The sequence below is a fragment of the Hyperolius riggenbachi genome, chromosome 3 (genome assembly GCF_040937935.1).
Source record: "Hyperolius riggenbachi isolate aHypRig1 chromosome 3, aHypRig1.pri, whole genome shotgun sequence".
In the NCBI taxonomy this organism is placed as follows: Eukaryota; Metazoa; Chordata; class Amphibia; order Anura; family Hyperoliidae; genus Hyperolius; species Hyperolius riggenbachi.
The window spans coordinates 470,825,132-470,840,788 of record NC_090648.1 but is presented as its reverse complement, the minus strand read 5'-3'; the positions used below and the strand labels follow the sequence as shown (position 1 = coordinate 470,840,788).

At 44.9% G+C, this 15,657-nt stretch overlaps 2 protein-coding genes across 2 annotated transcripts in view; one reads left to right on the top strand and one right to left on the bottom strand.

The window, feature by feature from the left end:
- The window catches only part of IRAG2 (inositol 1,4,5-triphosphate receptor associated 2), a 179,302-nt gene that overhangs the window by 34,158 nt on the left and 129,487 nt on the right, over positions 1-15,657 (bottom strand). The window contains 3 exon segments of the mRNA XM_068277999.1: positions 3,837-3,947; positions 13,230-13,294; positions 13,377-13,423. Coding sequence (XP_068134100.1) covers positions 3,837-3,947; positions 13,230-13,294; positions 13,377-13,423 — 223 coding nt within the window.
- DNAI7 (dynein axonemal intermediate chain 7) overlaps positions 1-15,657 on the top strand; it is a 169,162-nt gene that overhangs the window by 79,696 nt on the left and 73,809 nt on the right. The gene's annotated exons all lie outside the window — the stretch shown is intronic.

The following is a 15,657-nucleotide window of genomic DNA, read 5'->3' as shown; positions in this document are numbered from 1 at the left end:
AAAGTAAGTAAATCGGCCCAGCAGGGCCTGAGAAAACCTCCTGCGCGGCTTACCGCCAGGAAGGTTAAGGGACAGCTGCTGACAGACTCTGCTAGGGAGAGTTTCCTCCCTCCTCCCTTCCTCATCTTCCAGGGAATTGTAGAATTTCAAAACAACTTATATACCTTGGCCAGGAATTGAACCCAAGTCTGAGTGCTTGGTAGTCAGCTCTCTTAACCGCTGGTCCACCACCAACACTACATGCTGAAGGCAGCCTAGCATGTACCATTATGATCTATCCTAGAGAAAAATGAGCTTGCTTAAAGATGTGTAGGCTTTTAAAAGCCAGCTTACATACCTTGGCCAGGAATTGAACCCAGGTCTTGGCCGGGAATTGAACCCAGGTCTGAGTGCTGGGTAGTCAGCTCTCTTAACCGCTGGTCCACCACCAACACTACATGCTGAAGGCAGCCTAGCATGTACCATTATGATCTATCCTAGAGAAAAATGAGTTTGCTTAAGGATGTGTAGTATGTCTGTCAAAAGCCAACTCACATTGGCCAGGAGTAGAACACAGTCTCTGTGGCACAATTGGGTAGCGTGTTTGGCTGTTAACTAAAAGGTTGGTGGTTCAACCCTACCCAGGCATGGCCTTGCCTTTTGTGTTCACCAGTTGTCCGAAGAGAACCCCAGATAGCCATGTAGATTCATCTCTCTCTCTCTCTCTCTCTCTAGTAGGGATGGTCACCGCTTTCTGCGGAATTGTATTTTCCGCAATTTTGGGCGGAAATTGGTCATTCCATTCCGTTTGGTCGGAACGGAATTGCTTTTTCAATCTGGCAGAATTCCGAAATTGCCTGTGAAATTTTGCTGGTATCCGTTGATGCCACTGAAGTGAATTTTCAGCTTAAAACCATCAAGTCCTAGAGAGAGAGAGAGAGAGAGAGTGCAAGCTCATTTTCCTCTTGGGTATATCACAATGGTACATGCTAGGCTGGCTCCAGCATGTAGTGTTGGTGGTGGACCATAGTTTAAGAGAGCTGACTACCAAGCACTCAGACCTGTGTTCAATCCCTGGCCAAGACCTGGGTTCAATTCCCGGCCAAGGTATGTAAGCTGGCTTTTAAAAGCCTACAAATCTTTAAGCAAGCTCATTTTTCTCTAGGATACATCATAATGGTACATGCTAAGCTACCTTTAGCATGTAGTGTTGGTGGGGGACCAGTGGTTAAGAGAGCCGACTACCAAGCACTCAGACCTAGGTTCAATTCCCGGCTAAGGTATATAAGCTGGCTTTTGAAATTCTACAATTTCCTGGAAGATGAGAGCCTCCCTCCTCCCGAGGAAGGGAGGAGGGAGGAAGGGATACACTGCCTGATGTTGTAAAGTAGTGTAGGCCTGTAATTGAACAGTGAATGAGATTTGGGACCTTAACCCTCCTGGCGGTCTATTAGAAACCGCCAGGGGGCAGCACAGCACTATTAAAAAAAAAATTTAAATCATGTAGCGAGCCTAGGGCTCACTTCATGATAGCCGCTGTACGGCGGCATCCCCCTGCATCGATCGCCTCCAGCGATCTTTGATCAGGAAATCCCGTTCAAAAAAACGGGATTTCCTGAAGGGCTTTCCCCGTTGCCATGGCGACGGGGTGGGATGATGTCACAGACGTCATGGCGTCTAAGGGAGTCCCGATCCACCCCTCAGCGCTGTCTGGCACTAATTGGCTAGGCAGCGCACGGGGTCTGGGGGGGGGGGGGGGCGGCGCAGCGATCGGCAGTAAATCAGCGCGGAGCGGCGTCGGCGATCGGAATGCACACGCAGCTAGCAAAGTGCTAGCTGCGTGTTGCAAAAAAAAAAAAAAAAAAAGTATGCAAATCGGCCCAGCAGGCCCTGAGAAATCCTTCTGCGCGGCATAGACCGAGCTCAGCTCGGGCTTACCGCCAGGAAGGTTAAAATAGTGGTTTATGTAAAATCTAGATTTTTTCCTGCGACTTTTGATGTGTATTTCACTCAATCATGTCTTCCTCCAGGTATTAGATCCCTTGAAACATGTTTTCTATCATTTTTCCAGCCGGTAGAAATTCTTCTAAATTTTGAAGTTCGCCTCCCCATTGAAGTCTATTGCGGTTCGCGAACTTTTCCGCGAACCGAACCTTTTGCGGAAGTTCGCGAACCAAAAATCGGATGATGAGTGTCAGGAGCCAATTAAATCGGCTCCTGACCGGCTCAGGGTCATAGGGACAGCAAGGCAAGGGGGCTACAGCGATGGGACATCAAAGTGAACGGCGGTATCGGCAGGTCAGTGCGGCGTTATGTCGGTAGGTGCTATTTTTTTAAACCAGCCATTTGTTAAACCCCAAGCAGTCCAGACCGTAGACTGCGGACAGCATTCCTCTCAGGAATGGAGGAAAGGAATCCGGCATCTAGCGGCACCCCAATTTACAGTACAAATGGACAGCAACCAAAAGGCACACACGACGAGCAAATACAGAGACGCCGAAACTAGTCGGGCTGAGAGTGGGCAACATTGCACATTGCAATACCAACCAGGTTCCCAACATAGGTGGAAAGCAATTTGTACCAAAGAGGGTCTTAACTGGGTTAGGACCCTTACAATGTGAGTGCACCTTTATGTCGTTGGCTGTATTTTAACATTGAATAAAGCAAATGCTATCCATAAATATACTGAGAATACCCTCTCTGATCTTTCCTGCACTGGGAGCATGCATATACAGTAGGTCATGGCTGTGACCAGGAGGGACCTCTGGAGTGGAGTGATACTCTTACTTGTGTAGATCCTTGGAATACCAGCGCTGTGGCATACTACTACCAGAGACGAATATCTACTCCCCTGATCCGTAAGTGAAGTTTTTTGGGGGCATAGATCTCTGTCCCAAGGATCCAGAACTGGTTAAACACTTATGACTATGGAAGGGATTACTGTAGATTGGCAGACTCTCAAAGGGACAGTCAGTAACATGACTATATAATCTGCGAAGCGCTGCGGAGGATGTCAGGGCCAACAGATTCTGAATAATATGAACAGATTGTGTAGGTAAGCTCTCATAACTACATGAAAGTCGTGAAATTGGCTCATCATTGGCCAATCAAAATTGCATGCGTGTACCACGTTTAAATTAAGCACCCCAGGGTTCCTTTACACCTAAGCAAGCTCCTGTGGGTTCCTCTAATACATTTCACTGGCTGATCGGTTTTGGGCGCACACACACTATGTAGTGTGTGAACAATCAGATGTTTACCACCCATAATTCAAAAACCAGTAAAACACATAAAACCCAGAAGAATTCACTTCTATCTCTAATCATTTGTTTGTGTCGCTTGTCTGATCACAAATGATTACTTGTTCATGGCTATTAAGCTTATAAAGTACCAGAGGACACAATTAAAAAATGACCACAGCATAGCAAAGAAAAAGCAGCACACAAAGCAGAGACAGGTTCTCCCAGACAGGTACAAACTATACAAGCATTTGGCAGAGCATCCAATCAAAGTCATTGTTCAACTTAGGGTTGGGTTCCACTAGGAGCCGTGGCCACGGCTCCTGTAGTGCTGCGAAGATGCAGCCCGAATCACTAAGCCAAGCTATACACGACTATAGGGGATTCAGCTGCATGCTACAGAAATCTACAGCACAACGTCCAGATTCACGTCGCAGTGCGATCTGGACAGCAAGTCGCTAGTTAGATAGGAAGCGTTTCCCCACACTGCTCATGTGCAGGGGAAGGCTACAGATTTGGCCCAGTGGAAATAGGCCCTTACTGTTTACTTGGTTGGCTGCTCTAGGCATCTACAACTGTCTTTGCACCGGCCTCGATTAATCAGTCCTCTGAGCTTACCTATGTTATCCTTGGAGGCTCCACCAGAAGATTCTGCCACGTTGACCTTCTCGGTTGACACTTTGGACTCCAAATTCTTCAGTGTTGTCCCTGATGATTTAGGGCTTGTCCCTACAAGGAAGATATAGGAAAAGTAGTTGCTAGACTGTGGCCTGAGAGTGTACGGCGATGCAGAGGGTTCTGGGCATTAAAGGTCAGGCTTCTCTTGCATGCCAGGGAATACTTCGGACCATCCAGAGGCATCCCCCTACTGAGGTAAAAGTAGCTTTTTTTTTTTTTTTTTTTTTAGGTTACAGGTACTCTTTAAAACAGGAGTCTCAAACTCAATTTACCTGGGGGCCGCAGGAGGCAAAGTCAGGATGAGGTTGGGCTGCATAAGGGATTTCACAAAAAAAAAGTCAATCAGCAGCTCCCGCCCCCACCCCCTCCCCAACCCCCCTGCATTGATTTTTATTTCAAAATCAAATTCACACTGAAGCAAACTATTTTGCCTATTTTACCTTATAGTTCGCTTCAGCGCTCCCATTACAAGTAATCCGCCGTGTCCCCACCGCAAAACGAGGGCTGCAGAGCCCCCAAATCGCCCGGGCGGCAATCCGCAGGCATTTCCTAGAAGGGGCAGAGCTTTCAGCTTCAGCTCTGCCCCTCCGAACGTCAATCGCGGCGCATCGCCACCTCTCCCTGCCCCTCTCTGTGAAGGAAGAGTGAGAGGGTCGGGCAGAGGCTGCGATGCGCCGCGATTGACGTCACGAGGGGCAGAGCGGAAGCTGAAAGCTCTGCTCCTTCCAGGAAATGCCGGCGGATTGCTCCCTGGGCGATTTGGGGGCACTGCAGCCCTCGTTTAGCAGCAGGGATGCGGCGGATTACTTGGGAGCACTGAAGCGAACTATAAGGAAGCTTTTGCTGGCGCGGGCCACAAAATATTGTATCGAGGGCCGCAAGTTTGAGACCCCTGCTTTAAAACAATGCCAGTTCCCTGGCATCAACTCATGCAACTTTTCCACCCAACTATCGTCCAAACTTGGGCTGTTGGACTATAGTTGAGCATGTATGTACATGATTAATGACTAGACGAGTGACTGATCCAAGCGGAGGATCATCTCACACGACTGTTGGGCTGATATCATGCAGATGGCCACGTGCGTACAAGTCGTTTGAACGCCTAGTACTTGCTTTACATGCGGTCATATGGTGCAGTCCGTCGTACTTGCGAGCGCATTATGCAAATGAGTTGGTTGTTCAGTTGGTTGGTGCACAGAAAAGTTGTGTAGTCTTATGTAGTCGGGTTGGTTGTGCGGTTTTGTTGGGCATGTGTATGAGCCTTTAGAGGCAGAGGATCAGCAGGACAGGTAAGCAAATTGCACGGTTTAAAGGAAATAAATGTGTCAGCCTCCATATCTCTCTCACCTCAGGTGTGCTTTATTGAGGCAGATGTTACTTCATAAACACAGACTTCAGCCCATGAGGTGCCAGGATCAGTGATAGCGCATAGGGAGTGCTTTGTGCAGGCAGTGATGAAGCACAATATCCAAGAGAGTACAGTCACATGACAGGATGTGTCAGAAATGAAGGACGTAATACAGACCCCTGAGGTGTCAAGACCGTGAGGATTTATATAACATGTGTGGATATGAACAAGTACTAATATGGCTGCATCCTAAAGTGCCCCAGGGGAGCTCACAGCCTGGTCACATGGCAGAGCCAGTACACAGCCAGCAGGCAATGTGGGCATCTCTCTAGCTTATCATAACAGGGATTATCAGTCTTTACTGTAAACACAGCTGCAACAACAGCACAGAGTATAATTCATAAGTGCTCCCAAATGCCTCCTATTCAGATGTGCTTGTTGGTAGTAATGTTATTTACACAGAAATATAAGCCCAAACACTCACTGTCTAGTCCAATCCACTGACAGTCCTACTCAATAAGAGGTAATCATCTCTGGGGACTAGGATCATCGATCCACGGGCAATCTATTCACAAGCAAAAGAAAGTCCCCTACTATCTATAATAAAGATAATGCTCATTTGTTCATTTGAGCATTATCTTCATTATAGATAGTAGGGGACTACTCTTGTTGGTAGTAATAACATTACTACCTAAACTGCAGTGTAGTAAAGCAACCACAAGATGTCACTGTGTATACAAAGTGCTGCAATGATCTCACAATGTATTACTTCAGGCGGCAAAAAAAATCTAGAACTGTCCCTGCCCGCACGCACTAACATAACATAACATGCCTAGGGGTCACTGCAGGGAGATATGGAGACAGGAGGATGATCCGAGGAAGAAGGAGATGCGCATTGGGCGGACAGGTAAGAAATGACGCTTCACTGTGCACTCTGCTTCTACCTCCAGTTGTCACTACTTGGGTGGCATCCAGCATGCACCACACCACTAAACCCCAATAGGGATGCCCTTTGAGAGGGGAAAACTTGGGAGCCCCAACAAGCTTTGGTGCCATGGGCAATTGAAGTCTGCTCATCTGGGTAGATGTTTACAGTCTACCTGGCATGTGGAGAGCTACAAGTCCAACATGTTCTCCATGGATCGGACCTCTCCCCGTGAATCCGGCCATCATGGTCACGCAATAGCCTTAACTCTTGCAGCTCCGGTAAAAATGCCATGTGCATGGATTGCACAGCAACTGTATTACTAGTACTAACGCGAGCAGAGTACCATGCGTTACCCATGTACTGCAGGTCACGCTAATTGTGCAACGCGAGCATTGCCTTAGTAACACAAGCTGCGTTACTTGTGCAAAACATGTTACCATAGCAACGCTCACATTACCCATGTACCGTGGGTCAGGTAATCCTGCTGTGCGTAGCATGCATATTGCTGTTTTACCACAGCTATGTGAATCAAGTCTGATCTTACCTCACTTGTCCTTGCTGCTTGCCCAAAGTGTTTTGGGGACAATATTTGCTGCAGGACATCCTGTCTATACTCCGCTCTGACTTCTCTAAACGGTTTACACAACAATCATCCGGTCTACAGAAAGTGCTTTGTCCAAGTGTTTAAGTCAAATCAGTATTTACCATAAAACAACCCACTTATCCATAATTACACAATTACCCTCATCTGCCCTTTATAATGAGAGAATACAAAACAAGGAAGGATCAGGAGAGCCGCCTCTGTAGGGTTTGTCATCTGCAGTGACTGTTTACTGGAGCACCATCACTAAATTACGTCTTTGTGACTTTTTATCTGAATATATAACCAAAGGACATAACTTGCAAGCCGAGATCCAGAAACCTAAATAATACAGCACATTGCTCTATAGAAGCCCCGTTAAAGGATTAGCCATACTATGCCAGGAAAAAAAAACACAAACACATATAAGTAGATAAATACTTGACCTACTTACATAACATGTATTGTACTGTCCACATTTTGATTTCAGTGAATTTTATAGTAAATGAAGAGAATTCTGTTCCTGGTGGGGGCCATGTATTTTGCACACAGTTTAGGCTAAATCCTGATGTCATTTCTGCCCTTTACTTTTTTTCTTTTCTCCTTCAATCACTGAGTCACCTCAGCCTTGCTTGTAAACACAAGTGAGCAGAGGATCATGTTTCAGATAAGCAACTAAGCAGGGAAATAAAGGGAAGAGGAGGAATATATTATAGATAAAAAGAACTCCCAGCATTCAACTCTTTGGCACTGTTTGGCACTAGGGTCAGTGCTCCTAAAGTATGTGATAACTCCAAACCATAACAGCAGAAAAAGTTTTGAAAGTTTTGAATGCAGGATTAGTATCTGATCACTTAATACACTCAGACCAGTTGCTGTTGAAATTAGATTTTTATGGTGACACTCCCGCTTATGCTCGACAGTGTAATTGTCGGGCATAAAATCAAAAATTTAAATCAAAATTCTTTATTTTTAACTGGTAAACAAGTAATAAAGATGCTAACCAGGCAATCCAAAAATTAAAATCTCTATTACTTTTCTTGTTGATAAATGATCATTCCCCAGTTTACCTGACTCTTATTTGGTACACAAAATTTGGGACACAAAAAGGAAGTTGCAGGGCATGCTGGGTTGTCCTTTTTTGCTTCTCTATTTCTTAACGAAGACAGCCTGATTGGCTGAAGCCTCTTTCCCTCCGGTTTTCCCCTCCCACACCTCTGATTGGCCCATATTTCTCATGCTGTGACAATGCACTTTCTATAGTGAAGGGCGGGCAAAGCAGGAAGAGGAGACTAAGGGAGGAAACGACATCAGGATTCGCTTCAAAATAGCCACACTTAACGCCAATAGGCGGTGGCTGGTCGTTAGTGGTTTTACATGAAAACGGCCGCCATGTCAGTTCACGGAGGGTGTCTCCATGAACAGCCTGTGAGCCTCCAATCTGATTGGCCGGGGATCGCCAGCATCCGATAGGCTGGAGCCTATCAGAGGCGGCGCAGGATGCATCGCCGTCCTGTGCCACCCAGGGGAAGGAGGGGAGGGAGGAAAAGAGAGGGAGGCCAGATATCGCTGCGGAAGGGGGCTTTGGTGAGCCCCCAACCCCCCCCCCCCCCCGCAACACAAAGATAGCCGGCGGCGATCAGACCCCCCCAGCAGGACATCCCCCTAGTGGAGAAAAAAAAGGGGGGGGGGGGTTGGGGGAAGTCTGGTCGCCCTGGCTCAAACACGATCTGTGCTGTGGGCTGGAGAGCCCATTCAGCACAGATCGCAGCAAATGAGCCCGGTCCTTAAGTGGTTTAAATGGGAAATGCCAAGAAGGATTTTCTCTTTTTTTACTGTAGAAAAATCACAAAAATCAAAATGTGTGACAGTGCAATACATATGTTATGTAAGTAGAGCAAGTATTTATCTATGTATATGTTGGGTTTTTTCTGAGATCGTATGGCTGACAGCTCTGCTTTAAAGAGTAATTCATTTATCCGTATTTTTGTACCTTCTTCTGGGAGTAATGTAACGTTTTTGCATTAGTAAAAGAAGCATAAGAAAATGTTTCCAATTGGTTTCCTAATATACTGTATAATGATGATTGTTAAGGGTGTGGTGGAACATTATTAAGGATTTCTGATTCACAGCACTTAAAATACTCGTACACACATCAAACAATCTGCCCAACTATCATCTAAACTTGGTCTGCTGGACGACAGTTGGGCGTGTGTACGGCTGGCTGGCAAACAAGACTAACAGGTGGTTTGCCAGATCCATCCGGTGGATCAACCTGCACAACAATCCTGCATGATGACAACGTATGTAGAAGTCGTTTGAACAACGTTGCCATTTTTGAATGTGAATTGGTGGCTTAGTTGGTTGGCGGGTGTAAGCGTATTTGTCATGTACACTGCTTGTGCGGTTGGTCATGCATTACGATGGACGTATGTATGAGCCTTAAAGAGGAGCTGTTAGGTATAAGGTCTCAGAGAAAATAAACACATATCAGTAGCTAAAGATTGGCTGTACTTACATTACATATGCATTTCACTGTCCACGTTTGGATTTCACAGAATTTGTATATAGTATATGCAGAGATAGATGCTCCTGACAGCTCATGGCAGGCTCCATGTTTTTCTGTCAAATGTGTCGTCATGTCCTGCCTGCTTCCTGATCACAGAAAAGCTGGTACTAAATAACACAGTGTGCAGTGAATATTAATGAGCCATGTGGCTAGGAACAATAGCTGACTCCTGCAGTGTACTCTGCCCAGAGATTTATCAGTGCTACGCGCTGGACTGATTAGAAGCTGCTGTAACGTCTCATTAGCAGCCGAGGGGAGGGCCCCAGAATGCTTTGCAGTTTAGTATGCGGCTTGCGTCCTTATGGGTCTATAACAGCCTTTAAGATAAGCACACATCAAAGGTAACTGAGATTTTTATCTTCACTAATGGCTTTTGGGCTTCCTTCTAAACTGTTTAACACAGGAGAATAGAGGTTTAAATTAGCTTCTGCAGCCTGACAGTTACTCTTTAAGGCTAGGTTCACAGTGGTCAGTTACATAACGCATGCATTATAATGACTGTGAACTGCAATGAAGACTGAACATAGACTAATATACACACACACAGTATATATATATATATATATATATATATATATATATATATATATATATATATATATATATATATATATATATATATATATATATATATATATATATATATATATATATATATATATATATATATATATATATATATATATATATCAGATACGTGAGTGAGGTGTAAGCATTCCGAAACTGCACTGTTACTTTGGAATATGGGGTTTATTGTTATCTTGAATACATATTACTGAGACAGAGAATGAGGTCTGCTATACGATCTGGATGTGATTGGACATTTCTTATTGCTTGGCTACTGTCACTTTAAGCTTAAAGGGGAACTTCAGCCTAAACAAACATACTGTCATCAAGTTACATTAGTTATGTTAATTAGAATAGATAGCTAATATAATCTCTTACCCACCCTGTTTTAAAAGAACAGGCAAATGTTTGTGATTCATGGGGACTGCCATCTTTATCATGGGGGCAGCCATCTTTTTGGTTGAAAGGAGGTGACAAGAAGCAGGAGACACAGTTCCAACTGTCCTTTGTCCTGATTACCCCTCCCAGCTGCATGCGCTAAGCTTCAAATGTCAAATTCAAAATGTAAAAAAAAAAAATTGCAACAAAACAGCAGAACGAGAACAACAAAATCAGAAATCCCATCATGCTTTGCACAGCATCAGGGGAAAAATGCCCGGGCAGTTTTCTTCTGTGCAGCTAAAAATGAGGCTTGTATAAGAGAAACAAAGTTCTGATGCTGTGATACTGTTAGAGAAACACCAAGCCTTTTCAGTGCTGCTGAGTCAATTTTTAGTCCGGAGGTTCACTTTAAATCGGATCTCATCAGTGGCAGCAACATATGGGGTATGACTGATATGGAGAAAGGAGGAGCTGACAGACGAGTGATGTATAAGCGGAGGACGGGGAACACACCCAGTTTTACATCCTGACGAATCTCCTGTGAGGGGCAGGAAACGCGTCTATGGGCGGAGTCTACACGTCACTGATGTCCAGTCCACTTTGCTGCGAGGACGGAACTGCCCTTGGCATCCTGTAAGCGCATCCCTGGAGTGATAATGATGCTGCTATCTTGGTGAGCCTGAAAGTGCGAGAGTGGTGGATGCTGCGCGCCAATGGAGATTTGGAAGTCCGTCTGACATGGCCTCGTTAAGCAGGAGCGGAAAGCTGATTGCAAACTAGTGACACGTGAGTGAGTACCCACAGGAAGATACAGTACAGCAGAGGTGGTGAGGACAATAAGCTAAGTGCTGGAATAATATATCGCTACAGTGCAGGTGGACTTAATGCCCCCTATGGGAAGCTATACATCAGGAATATCTCCTTGGTTTCGTTGTGGCCACTCCGGGTGTGACCGCATGGGTGAATGTAATATGCTGGCTAAGTATAGATAGAAATACTGCTGAGACTCCAGAGCATTTTTGTGATGCGTAGATTATTCTGCATGTCTTAACTGGTTTTAAATGCTGATTTTTGCATGCAATCAAGCAACATTTGTGCAATTGTGCTTTTTCACTAAATAAATTGTGCATCTATCTGGTCAACATATCAGGAACCCATGCCTCTCCAATTTGGTTTAGACTTTAATACACAGCGAGTTAGAATAACGCGATCTGTTACAAAAGCAGTACTGTGAACAGGCACATAGAATTGTATGGGCAGTGAGCCGACATGCAGAATTATTCTGCAATGTAACTGAGCGCCGTGAACTAGCCCTTACAAAAACCCTGCGCCAAAAAAAGCCTGTTCGGCAACGCTACCAAATCACTCGCAACTATAACTCAGCGGCAAACAAAACCTCACCGGTGCTGCTTAGTTGCAATTGGCAATACAGTCTATGGCATTGGCAATCAGTCCCAGTTTCCGCATCCCCCAAAATACACTGCTTCGCTACAGTGTATTCCTTTAGGCATTCCTAAAAAGTTGCTCTGCGATAATTTGTTAATTCCCCCTACTGTGGCTATTAAAATATCTAATCATTTCCATCCACATCTTAAAGGGACTCCGAGCACCCCTCATGGGCATGCCTTTAAGCCAGACGACTTCCAACAAAGTTGTGCTATGACCCGTCTGGAGGAGCCTCTTGCAATGGCCATGCGTGTCAATTCCTCTTCCTGCTTCATTCAGTGATGCACTTCTCTAACAGAGAAGACAGGGGTGACCCGGAATTTATAACAACAAGATGGCAGCCGCAATTTTTAAATTGAAATCGAACGAAAACTATTTGGTGTAGAACAGCGATTCAGGCACCAAATGAAAGAGGAGAGCACAAGCTACAGGTATGCATCTTTTAGTACTTTGCAGTACTGGTCGTAGTCTCTAGGCATACCCATGAGAGCTGCTCGGAGTCCCTTTAAGTGAACAACAGCTGAAATAACAGGATAATTTGGCTACAGACTCCAAAGTTTTCCATCAGCCTTGGCAGACCGAAATCTCACTCATAGCTGGCCAGATGCTGCAGGTGTTCTCATTCCCACCAGATAACCAACATGACTTGCCAGAACTTTATTCCTGACTCTGGCTGTGACTTTCATAGAAAAACACTTCCTGCCTATTCCCCTAGGATCAAAAAGTCTTCAGCAGCAAACCTGTTCAAAAATGGCAACATCACATTGTCAGCATAGCCTTAAAGGACACCTAAAATGAAAGGGACATAGAGGCTGCCATATTTATTTATTTCCTTTTAAACAATTCCAGTTGCCTGTCAGTCCTGCTGATCTCTCTGACTGCAGTAGTGCTTGAATCACACACCTGAAACAAGCATGCAGCTAACCGGGTAACAATAACAGTAGCATCGACTCCCTTTAAATAACAATTCGGTGGTGTGTATAACCAAACAACATAATTAGGAGTTCTCATCTCCCCCAAATAATATAATTAAGTGCCCTCCATACATAATTAAGCAGTATCTCCCAAATTCATTGGTGCTAATTAGTACCCAGATGGTTATACTGCCGGTGTCAAGTTATGCAGCACAGCAAATATCTATCTGCATCAACCTCCCTCTTTAAATGCATAGCTGCATATGGTTATGGTAGTGCACACACCTGAACAGACTGCACTGATAATGGGTAACCCGGTTCTGCCCAGAAATTTGTTCCATCCGGGTGGTATGAAAATGTAGCCGGATGGCATGAAAAAGTAGCCGGGTTGGGCAAGATGAGAGAATATAGGGCAGGTGCTTTACTGCACAATTCTGCTTACAGCATAGGAGGTGGTGAGCTGATAACAGCCGGGTGCTCACCAAAACTAGCCGGGTGGAGCACCCGGCTAAAACAGCCTGGGTAGAACACTAGATGGTGCGATTACATCATAGCTGTTCCATTACCAGGACCAACACAAAAGCCCCCTCCCCCTCTTACCAGGTGCCACAAAGGTGTCATCTAAGAAGGCATTGCTGGGTGGCGGATGTGAGTTCACAAAAGAGCTGTGGATGAAACAAACAAGACTAAACAAAACAACCCAAAGATAAAATGTTTAAAAGTATATAAAAAATGACAAGTACAAACCTTGTATTGTCAACTGTGCCGGAGTTGGATACATGACCCCTAATCTCCTGAAACACAAACACAGGTCAAATATTACTATTCGTTGTGGTATAAAATTGAAGATCTGCAGAGTTTACAGCTAAGAACAGGATCCCAAAAACTAAAGTAAAACACTGATGGAGGCGCTCTGACAAATATATAATTGGTAGTTATGACAATGAGACTAATATCTAACCTTCTTTGAAGAACAAACCAGAAGTAATGGAAAACAATGTTTATTCATGCAGGTTAGACAACGCGTTTCCCAGGTCTTAAGCCTACTACCTCAGGTCAATAACAAGCGCCTGCAATTATTAGAGCATATGGACCGGTCGATGGAGCCAATGTAATCTACAGAGCCAGTTTAGACACGAGTGCTGTAAAAACCACGCAGGAGATTTGGGCGCAGCCAGCGCCACCATAGGCCGTAATAGGAATTACGGTTATAGCAGTGCTCAATGACTGATTTGGGTGCCGTCAGAAGACGGAGCACAAATCGCTATAACACTGTAATTTGTCCGCCAGCAATATCTGGAAGCCGAATTACGTCCTTCCCCCACTATCCACGGCCTGGAGGGGGAATAGTAATCAACGCCGCCGGGTCTTGTGCAGGAGCAGGGTGAGCAGTTTAGCGGCTTTCCCCTGTGCCAAAATCACCCGGTGGCTATATTATATTTCTGCGTTTAGACATGCTTGTTTTCAGCATATCCATCGTCTCCCACGGCAGCAGTGGAACATAAAGTGCCGTCTTGCATGACTTTTGTGCACAATGCGCTGTTAAAAATGCCAACAGAGAGAGTCTATAGAATGTACTACATCCATCCGGTAGCCGGACACAATGGATCCGGTTTGAGCAGCTCTATTCACTCCACATCCCAGACCAGAGATGGATAGAAGTGAAAAGGGCTCTATGCAAGATGACAGTTTTGCCCACAGATGTTGATCACCTGGCTTTTGTGGTAACATATGGAGGGAGCTAGCATCAACCAGGCACCTGGTCTCTCTCTAGGCCCCAGGCAACTGCCTAGGTTGCCCTGTGGATGATCTTGCTCTGGCCAAGACAATGCACACAGACCCGTTTTTCCACAAGAGAAGGAAATGCAATAGGCCTCTTGCCTGTTGGATGTAGGACTACAGTTCCCATGATCCCTAGCTGTGACTGTTCGTTGCTTGTATGCAGCTGATAATGCTTAATCCTGAAGGCAAATATCAGACCATAAAAAATGATCTATGAAAAACAAAAAGTAAAATATTTAACTTAAACACCTTGCAAAATGCATGCTGCCACCTGTAGGTACTGGTGTATAGTGGCCCTAGAGGTTCATATTCCCTCTAGCACTGACACGCTGGAAGGCTTCAGAGCCCTGAACAGGAAGCCGGTATAAGCTGAGAACGCAGCCTCCACTCCCTGTCCCTTCATGCAAATCAATTCTATTTATTGTCACCTGATTTGAATCTCTTTCTGAGAAACACCAGATAGAGGCCCAGTGTGGAGAGCTGCACAGATAATGTACAGATACTGTATATTGCATGTATTTCACCCACAGATGCTCTCCTCTGATTACTAGGCTCTGACTACCTAACATGTAGTGGAGGCACCATAACATGTCGTGACACACACACACACACACAATTAAATTGCCACCTGTCCACTCCCTTGCCTCCACCCACCCTGATAAACACCTGAGTGAAATCATCCTAGGACACCTAGAGTATTCAGTTGTTTAGTGACTGGCAGTGACTACCCGGCTGGCCAACTCATCTATCTCAATGAGTAACAAAGATAAGTAGCGAAACATTATTTGCATTGTTTCAATGTGTTATATTTATACACAATACAATGCCTGGCAGAAGTTGCTTGTCATGGTTTGTGCAGTTGGGAATGTGAAAAATGCTTCTAGAAGTTCATTTAAAGACTACCTAAAGTATGAATAGATAGAGCCTGTCATGACAGCCTCTGTCTTTTTTACTTTAAAGAGGGATTCAACTCACACTGACATAACATTCAGTAAAAACGTGTTTCCTACTACCCATTACCCACACAGTTATTTGCTTTTATGTACAAGTAGTATTGTCGGTTTACAAAATACAAGTTCCCAAAGTACAGTTTATCTACTCTGAAAGCTGCCATTGTAATGTATTGCATAGCTGCTGTATTTATATGTTACAATGTATCCAGTGAGACTGTGTCTTCTCCTGTATGCAGTTTTGGCTTGTATTCAGCTACTATTGTAATCACCTCCTCAAGTTCAGCAATGGCTCT